This window comes from Pollicipes pollicipes, unplaced genomic scaffold (assembly GCF_011947565.3).
Source record: "Pollicipes pollicipes isolate AB1234 unplaced genomic scaffold, Ppol_2.1 Scaffold_4002;HRSCAF=4701_pilon_pilon_pilon, whole genome shotgun sequence".
In the NCBI taxonomy this organism is placed as follows: domain Eukaryota; kingdom Metazoa; phylum Arthropoda; class Thecostraca; order Pollicipedomorpha; family Pollicipedidae; genus Pollicipes; species Pollicipes pollicipes.
In genome coordinates, this window is record NW_023596420.1 from 42,095,256 (window position 1) to 42,105,347 (window position 10,092).

General features: G+C 63.6%; 1 protein-coding gene across 1 annotated transcript in view; it reads right to left on the reverse strand.

The window, feature by feature from the left end:
• Positions 1-6,705, reverse strand: part of LOC119094516 (GTPase-activating protein CdGAPr) — a gene marked incomplete at its 5' end in the record, with an annotated part of 85,158 nt that extends 78,453 nt beyond the window's left edge. Inside the window, 1 exon segment of the mRNA XM_037217572.1 lies at positions 6,654-6,705. Within this exon segment, the coding sequence (XP_037073467.1) occupies positions 6,654-6,705 (52 nt within the window).
• Positions 6,706-10,092: the final 3,387 nt, after the last annotated feature.

The following is a 10,092-nucleotide window of genomic DNA, read 5'->3' on the forward strand; positions in this document are numbered from 1 at the left end:
CTGCGAGCGGCGTGCACAGCGAGAACCGCCCGCCATGGTCAGCACATGGCTGGGCTTCGCGCCGATCAGCGCCAGCAACGGCCGAACACGTGACTTGAGACCGTCCACATGCAAGGCGGCAACAATGGTGCAGAGTGTCGTCCTCGCAGCAGCGCGTCTCAACGTTTCACGGCAGATAACACGTTTGAGACACAAACGACACCTTCGCCCCGCTCCACCCCCTTCACCCACATCACACCGACGCCGTCCCTCTGCGGCCGGCGGCCGGCGCGGCGGCAGCAGAGGCCGTGGAGGGCGGCGGAGCACCGCTCCCGCCCTGACCAGCCACCCTCGTCGCCGGAGCAGGCGGCAGATGACCGACGCCCGCGCCCACTGTATCCATCACACGTGAGCGATCGTCTTCTTGTGCGGGGGCTGATGACCCGCTCTTCCGCCGTAAGCGTGGGGGTCGACGACAGATGTGGGGGGGAGAGAACACTCCTCGCTAGTGGATAGATGAATATATTGTGGAAAGACGGGACAAAAAAAAAAACAAGAACAACGGTCCTAGCCTCCAGCCTCGTCTCTCGCTTCCCGTTCCTCCCATTCAACGCGAATTACCAATTCGCCTGCTATCAACAACCCGACAGACGCATCACAATCTCCCGTATCAGCCGCCTACTCTCTACCCTGCATCTCCATATCCATCTCCATCTCCATCTCCATCTCCACCTCCACCCCCACCCACCCACCCTCCCCCGCTCTTCTCCGCCCTCCGGGATCGTGTCATCTCGGCGATTAGCGTCAGCCCTGTCCGTCACCGCCCTCGTTAGCGCAACACGAGCGACCGCCGCTTCCCCGTGCCAGCCGGGTCAGCCGCCGCCGCCGCCGCCGCCGCCGGAGCGTGCCGCCAGGGCCCGGTCCGGCCGACGACCAAGACCGGCCCCGCACGGCACCGCCCGCTCGGCGCTCGGCTGCCCTCCCACCTCTCTCCGTCTCCTTCTCTCTCCCTGTCCCGACCCACCCCGGCGGCGGTTCCGCACGGCACAGCAACTCTGCCGCTCGATTTCGGGTCCCCCCTCCCCAGCCGCCGCCTGCCCCCGGGCCGGGAGGCAGACACCGTCGGGAGATGTGAGCGGGGCGACCGACGCCGAATCAGTCGCCGTTACCGCGATATCCGGCGCGGAGATGGGTCGGCACGGAGACAAGCCGTTTGTCTGCGCTTCTGACGGACTTGCAGACGGCGGCCACATCAGCAGGCTAGGGATGTGCCGCGTAGGAAAGACAGCGGCGGGGACGCGACCGGAAACGAGGCTGAATGAAAAATGACGGCCTCTGGGCGACCGTGCCTCCAGACGAAATATCTGAGCTGGGAACACGACTTAAGCGGACGGACTGGGCAAAACATCCCTCTTGGACTAGCGTTTGGGCAATGATATGCCACGCAGGCTTTCTCCCGCATCGGGGACCAACCAAGCACGTCGCCAAACACGTGCGTGCCGTTGTCAAACATCATCCTGCGCGTGAGTCGAGCCCCGCCAGCCGCGGACGCCTTTTCCCTCCCCAGGTGCCAATGTCATTGCCCCAGCGCCGGCCCTGCGGTGCCCCGACCCGGTCGATAGCAAACGGGCCCTGTGGCGCCAGCCAGCGCTACAGTGCAACGGCGCCCAGCGCCGCCGAGGCCGCCCGGTGTCATCAGCACCGCTCCGGCGGGCGGGGCCGCCGCCAGATGGCACCACAGTCGGGCGGCGGCGCACCTGGGGACCGACACGAGGGGGGGGGGGGGGAGAGGTGCGGAAAAGTCTTGCCCTAGTCTTTTCTTCGAAAGCAGAAAAGACTAGGGCAAGACCCGACTAAGATGACGAGGATGTATTATTTCAGCCTAGAATGATCCTCGCGAGTCCGGACTGCGGGAGGGGAGCGAAGCACTAGAAGAAGGCGAAGTGGAACAGGTCACTCTGAGAAACAGGAGAAGGCGGTGCGGAAGTGGAGCGGAAGGGAACGAGAGATAGGCGGAGCAGATAACTTTCAACACTCAGCACGCCAGCAGCTGGCCACAACAGCCAGCACTCGGCAGCGGCCTGGCAGCGTCCAGTCTGACTTAGTCAGCCGTCTGAACTCACAGCCAAGTTTGCCAGGCCGCAGCTGGGAGCGGCTCTTTGTGGCCGACTTGGCTTTTGCCGCCGGCCGCTGGCTTAGGCGCCTGGATAAGCACTGGAGCGCAATCGTGCATGCCTCGGGCAGCTGTCGGTAATTCCGGCCCGCCCGCGAATTCCTTCGCTCATGTAACTAAGCCCCTGCACACCATTACGTCCAACGCGGCGGACCAAACAAAACACCGGCGAGCCAACGCTTAGATCCAGGCAGCGTCCGATCCGCCCAACGAACCCACCAAAAACAGCCGCTCACTCCCGCTCCGGTGGAACTCCGCCCGCGCCGACGGGCCGGCGGGCGCCCCACGCACGAGACCACCCGGCGGAGGATCTTCCTGCAGCGTGTCACCAACGCCCCCGGCCGCCACCTGGGCGGTGCGGCCGTCGCCGGCGCGCGCGCGAGGAGCACGCGTGACAAACGAGCGGACGTGCCTCACCCGTCGAGAAACAGGTGTCGGCCGCGACGCGCGAGGGCTGCTGGCCCAGAGGCGGGGCGGGGGCGGGCCTCACGCACCGGCCGCCGGGCCCGTGCGGTGAGCTTCCGAGCGGGACGCTGACACCCGAGCAGGCCGGCCGGGCGCTGCAAGGAGGCGCTCAATACCCGGGAGGGACGGTGCAGCGCGCTGAAGGACGGCGCCGGCCGCGGATAACAGCCGGGCTCCTGTCTCCGCCCTCTGACTGATGGAGGGACCAGCCCGCCGCACGGACGACGCGGGAAGGGCGCTCGGGGCAGGTGCGTGTGGGTGTGCCTGGCACGCATACTAAGATTCGGGGATGCCAGAGCGTGAACGTCACGTAGTTCGCAAGTTTCGGTGCGAGTCGTGCCGGTTTCTCAAACTGGGCAGTATATTCCGTATATCCTACCGTCGTGTTACGTGTATGGCTGTGCAATGCCATGCGAGATATCCGCATCCCACTTTGACAGACGAGGCGGAGACACCCACTCACCACATGCCTTACGCACGCTATGGGTTCCCCCAGTTCCGGTCTGCTCAACGTGCGAGAGATGTGGTTGGAGCCATCACCGACCATAGCCAGCATGGCTGTCTTAGGGCGCGCAGCCGCAGTGGCTATGCTGCGCCCATATGGACGCTCTAGATACACTAGCGTCCAGATGGGTGCTAGTGTATCTAGAGCGGCACTCCATCAGGCACTGCTTCCCTTCCGTGGCCTGCGGACGACAGCGCGTCTCGTCCTCTTGACAGAGCCGTGACACAGAGGCTGTCGGCACGCATGCTGGCAGACAGACACGGCTGTCTGCCGGTTGGCCTACTGAAGATCCTCACATCGCGAGGGAGATCCTCAGCCCGCGCTGCACGCCCTCACAGACTTGGCCGCGCGAAACACCGCAACCAAACCCCTCAACCTATAACCGAGTTGGCTAACTACTAAAATGGATGCTCACTCGTCCAAACGTGCCTACAGCTGAGCAGAGGTCACCGCCTCAAAGCTGGACCGAAGGTCCACGTCACACTCACAAAGAAGGCCCGGCGGCATCAGAGGCCGGCGGAGCGGCGCCGCCGCGCTCGTCGCCCTCTGGCGGACACCGAGCCGCCTCCCGTACCTGGCAGACGGGCAGCACCGCCGGCTTGCAGCCGCAGAACACGCCCAGCGTATGAAGGAGCACATCAGGCTGTCGGCGATCTCCCAGAGGCCGAGGGCCATGTCGCGGGGCCGGCGCCGCACCGGATCATCGACACCGACTCACGCCGACGCCACCTGACCTCCTTGGGGGTCAGCGCGGCGGCGGAGGGGCCGGCCGCGGACGCGAGGTCACCGCCCGGGGCGGGGTCATGACTACCGCGGCGCAGGAGGCCGACCGTATGGTGCCGCGGCCCCGAGGGCGGCGGCGCACGCCGGCCGAAGATCGAGCAACACGCGAGAGACGTTCGCGGCCCGCACAACAGGAGCTGTACACCTCCACGCGCACTGCCCGGTCCCCGCACACGCGCGCGGCCCACCCGTCACGTTCGCACAGCGGGGTTCCAGCGCACCCTCGCCGAGGGGCCGTGCTGGCCCGGGTGACCCGGCGCGCCGGAGGGCAGCGGTGGCCGTGCGGGCGCCGACGCCCGATCTGGGTTACTGAGAGCAGCAGCGACGCCGCCGCCGCCGGCGGCCGGCCGGCAATTGATCGTCGGAGTCGACAGCGGCGCCGACGGCGGCCGGCACTGCAGCGTGTGGTACCGCCCGCCCCCGGGAGCGGCGCCGCTCACCGACAGCCGGCACTGTACGCTGGTCGCGGTGACAGTGCCGCACACTGACCAACGATGCAGTGACCGCGGGTCGACCGACGAGCGGTGTGTACAGTACAGTGAGCCCTGACCGGAAGACCGCACGGCTCACTAGCCGGGCGCCCGTGGAGGTTCGCTGGCCGGGGTCTGTGCGGTAGTGACCGGCGGTCTCTGTGACGCCCCACCAGCGGACCACACACCGATCGGCGGGACGGGGGTGAGGGCGGGCGCAATGCACACCGTCTGCGCCCGACAGCTGATCACGCGCGCGCTGCTTCCAACGCGACAGCTGGTGACGTGTGCGCTGCTTCCGTACCGTTTGCAAAGTACGGCGGCAGGCCAGTCTGTCAGGCACCGACGACAGCGCTCCCCTGCCGTTCCGGCTCCAGGGAGTTCGCGGTTCCATCGGTTCTCAGGCGAGAGCGAAGGAGAGAGCGTCTACCTCAACCTAGTCCGCAATCTCGGCAGCGGTGGTGGGTGACGGCTCATGCGTCGAGTGGACGGCGCAGGTGAAGAAGCGCACGGGCAGAGCCGGCTCTGGTGTAAGCGCGGTCCGCTTGCTGGGACAAGTGGAGCCATGTCCACTTTATTCGTCACCAGCGTTAGCGCGCGACTGTAGGGTAAGTATGGTACGCAATCCACTTTTCTTGCCACTTCCTGATGTCTTTGCGAAGTTATTGTGTAACAATGGGAGCACTACACGAAAAACATTTACTTCAAGCCCACCGCCTTCTTTGTTCGCGACAAATCCAACCCGACGCATGACTGCGCGCCTCTGGAGAAAGCAGGAGAGCCATTACAAACAACGCCAGGGTCCTCGCAATAAATTCCCTGCCGCTCATCGCGTACTCGCAATAAATTCGGGCGAGCGGCAGGTCATTCTGGCAGGCGCTGGGACGACGCACGTCATCCGGGCGGCTCGGATCGAGGCCGTGTCGTCATCAGGCCCGTCTGCAGGACCGCTCAGCTCGGGCGGCGGCCGGCGCGGAGACGGCCTCCGCCTTCCGTCCGGCGGTGCAGGAGGAGTGCGTGCCGCCAGACGGGCCGCGTCACGGCCGGCCGTGGCCGCCGCCAAAGAAAACCGGCGCGCGTATCGGACCGGGCGCGCGTATCGGACCGGGCGCGCAGCGATCGCGGCCACCTGGGCCCGCTGCCAGGGGACCGGGGCCGGAGGACCGGCTGGACAGGCAGACAGGACTGCGGAGGGCGCCGGACAGGGAGAGAGGCGCCCTCTGCCGAACACGCCGGACCAGCGGACCGGCCGCACAAGAACAGGGTCCCCTACCGGAGACGCTGGCGCCGCGGACGCCCCGCTCGTGCAGGGCGAGCGTTCGCCGGACAGGGAAAGAGGCGCCCTCTGCCGACGACGCCGGACCAGCGGACCGGCCGCACAAGAACAGGGTCCCCTACCGGAGACGCTGGCGCCGCGGACGCCCCGCTCGCGCAGGGGGAGCGTTCGCCGGACAGGGACGTTGAAGCCCCCACCATTCTGGTCTCATCAGAGCGACGGTCCGCGCACGTTGTCCACAGCCAGTGGAATCGACACAAATTGGTGCAGTATAGCGCCCAACGAGTTCTCAATGCAATATGCGGCTATTTGAACATAAACAAGATACTGCGCCACACCATAACGCAACGCGGTTGCACAAAACTGACTTCAACGCTGATGGCATATTTTGCGCGCGTATCCCTGGCAAATGTGCTAGATGAGTTTATAGGTATCTGAATGGGATTTTTCCAACAATGTCAGCGTACTGTAAACTGAGATTAAAGATCTTCAGGCTACCTAGAAACTACCGTGTTTTTTTTTTTACAACCGCACCAACTTCGCAGAAGCGCGCGAGCCGACAGTTACGACCAGGGTCGTACGCGCGTAGTAGTCCCCAGGGGCACGTGTGCCCGCATCCAATGTATTCATATGCCTTGCTACGTGTGCATGTGTGTGATGCATGTTGACAATTAAAAATTCGAGGTAAATCAGTAAAAATAAACAAATCGAGAACAGATGACGATGATGTACGTCATGCGATGAGCTTCGCGCACCTGCGACGAGCTAACCTGGGATTGTAGTGAAACCTTCTAAGTCGCCCCCCCCCCGCCGTGAATCCCTGCGTACGCCCCTGGTTGTGACGGCACGTGACTGCACACACAGAATCGCCTCAGACTGTCATTCTATAGCACATGGAGTACCTCCTCCATGACCCACTTCGGCTTGCTTAATGATCTGCTTCGCACTACCCTTGCATCGCTGCTCCTCGTGCCGTCTTCGCTTCCTTTCTGCGTCGCTCACCTGCGAGACGTATTTGGGGTCGATGTCGGACAGTTCGCGGGCCCGCCGGCAGCGGGGAGTGGCGGCGCCCGACGGCGGAGAGCCGACATTGAGGGCGTGCCGCCGCTGCCGAACGCCGCCTGAGACCTGCAGCGGGCGCGAGCGGGTCAGGACATCAATCGTCGGCCCCGCACGGCGCGGGGTCGCCGCGATGATGGACACAGTCAACACCGCGCGGCGGCGAGTACGCATCACAAAATTATCGCAAACACCGCGAATGCGAACACAGAAATACCCCCGCACAACAGACAGTAAACACAGCACGCATCCGGAACCGGACGAGAATCACCTGATCATAGCGTAGGGCAAGCCCGCACATGGATCCATCACACGCACGAGCACTCTTGCGCGACTGAGCAGGGCGGCCGATGCCCACACTGCCGCCGGCATCAGCGACTGGAGTCGGATGCCGTCGCCACAACAAACCGACCTCCGCCGCCCGCCCCACCGGCAAAAAACGTACAGGCGCACAGCTGGTCGGCATGTCCGGATGTGACAAAGTCGGCCGCTATTATGTGAATCACGCCTAAAGACCCAGGGACAGACCGCCGGGTGCCAAAGGACAAAGGGTCGTTAAATGAGGGCCGACACGCCGTTGTGCTGGCTTCAGCGCGTACTTAAGCCGAAGTATTCCCATCGCGCCGGAGAAAAACTGCAAAAGCATCATCCATTCATCCATCGACTGCGTTTCGTAGCGCGTAGGCCCAGACACATGTAAAACCAATCGCATGAGATCGTCAACAAAACGAACATCAGCGTAATGTCCCCGAATCAAGTGAACAGTTCACGAGAGCTTCTTTAAATGATCAGCAATACCTTGGCCAATGTCACACAGTGAACATAAACGGCAAGGCCTGGTAACCCGCCGCTCCATGGTTGGCGGCTTACGTCCGACGGTCACTGCCCGCTGGTTTCTCGAACAGACAACCGCATCACTTCCTGCCTTATCGCTCGAACCTCCCATAACGTACGGCAACTTCAGTCGACTGCGCTCGGCATCAGTTTATGGACAGTCGCCAGCCAAGCGGCTAGGGCCACAGCGCCGCCACCCCCCCCGGACAGAGCGGGGCGTGGGTGGTCAGCACAGCCAGGGCGCCAGTTCATAAGGGTCCAAGGCCGACCTCTCGCGACATCGGAGGTGCACCGCCCTCCAAAAACCAACGTCCGCCAATGTTTCAGACCTGGGGTCCACCAACTTGTGCCGGTTGGCGACCGCGGGGCGCCGCGACGCCGCGTTTGACCGCGGAAGGGCGGCAGGCGGCGGTGCATCCTGACCCTCCCCCCCCCCCCGCCCCTGCCCAAGTATGACGCTGGTCTGGCTACGCCGTGGCAATGGAGATGTCGCTGCCACTTGAGGTCAGAACCCGGAAATGACGTCAGTGAACCGGACGTGACGTCACCTGCCCGGGGGACGCGCGTCTGCCGTGACGAAACAACAGAAAGATCGCGCAACACATCGTCGCTAAAACGAAATCACAAGGCGACGCTTGGTCGCAGAAGCAAACGCCCGGAAATCGACAGTCGCTGGGGCTATGACAAAACTTAACCGCATGACCGTCACTGTGATGCGCATTCCAAACATGAAATCATTCCCGGGGAGATGTCAGCTTTCGGCCGGCGTCGAAGCCGATAATGTTCCATTCGAAGCTGATAATGTTGATAATGTTCCGTCGAAGCTGATAATGCTCCGCGATGCATTCGGCGGCCGTAACACAACTCACTCAACCCGGTAACATCCAAGCCCGATCCTCTCATTAGACTGATCCTCACTTTAGACTGAATTCCCAAGTTCAGCACAAAGACTGAACTTGGGGCTTCGTCAGCTCCACGGTAGGAGAGCTTACAGAGCCCTCCCCCTTACTTACGGAGCCCCCCCCCCCCCCACCCCCTCCGGCCCCCCCCCACCTCCCCCCCGCCCACAATCCGACGGCCTAGGTTTCCGCATGGGTACGTCGGATGAATAGATTCGTCTCAGCGGTGCTTTCACGATGCAATGTCGTAAAAGTGGACCACGTACTCTCCTTTGAGCTAAGAATAGATTACGGTGTCCTGTACATTACAGCGTTTTTTGAGACAATGGATTGAACCAATGGACGAAGGGGTCATAACTAGCTGCCATGTGCACCATGAAATGGAAAACGGAATGGAACGAAAGTTTTTCTCATGACATCGGTCTGGCAAGCCGCCTGAGCCGTACCCCCCGTTTTACGCACCACGCTTGCCGTCAGGCCCGTGACAGACCTAGACCCACACATGCCTGGAGCTCATCCACCAAGATAAGAGCCCGAACGTGCCTCTCCCCGAAGGGCAAACGCGCCCCATTCACGAGCGTCCTCGCTCCGCCGCCTACCCCGAACGGCACGGTCGGGCTTGGCAGCCAGCCTGCGTCCCGGTGTCGCCCCCCCCCCCCCACGCCAATCTCCCGCCTCTCGCAGTGGGGTGAGCCCCCCACTTAACTGTCCTCGCTCCTGCCAGCGGGCCTGGCCATCGCATCCGAGACTTGGCGACGAAGCCGAGCCCATCCGTGCCATCCCTGCACTGGGTCAGCCGCCTTCATGACCGCCCCCCCTCCCCCCTCCCCGCCGCGCGGGGCTGGCGGCGTGCCCGAGACTGGCCCCCGCCAGGGTCTGATCCCATTACCGGCGCCACGTCCCGGTCCAGAGCCGCCAGCGGACGACATGAGCGCGCACAGTGCCTCCAGTGCGGTCATGAATCGATCCCACCCGGAACAAATCCTGCGGCGTGGACCGCCGCGCCACACTGCGGCTGGCCGCGCCCGTACTGACAGTTCCGCCGGCGCCGATGGATGGCGCTGGCGGCGGCGCGCCCGGCCGGCCGGTACCGTTTTAACCGACTCACGCGGCCGTGAATCAGGCAAATACGAAAACAATGCCGTAAATCACAGCCGCGGGCGCGCGTAACTCACGGCGGTTGGGCAGCATGCGTGAGGCGTGCGCGGCGCGGAGAGCGGACGAGGCCGGGCGGCGCGGCGGCGGCAAGCGCGCGGACCGGGCAGGGCCGGGCCCGGCCGACTTCTGGGCGTACAACGTGGCGACGCGAACGTCTCCCCACATTCCTGACGGCTGAGTTGCCGGACTACTATCCGTTTGGCCACACTCGTGCCAGCCTCGCGTGACCGGCGGCTAGCCTCACTCCGCGGCATAATCAAGCCTACACCCCGTCTGGTCTCGTTCTGACGGCCGAACTTCAAAGCTGAAGCAGCATTAGCCGCTCCTCCACGCATCCGTTTACCATTCAACGTCTGGACGCTCAGCACCACCGGTGTCAGGCGATATGTACACGTGCACGCGAGGCACCACATGTGCCTCCAAACAAGTCAGCAGCCTGACGATTTCTACGCAAAATTATCTAATCAACAGCAGCAACGTTCATCACGGGC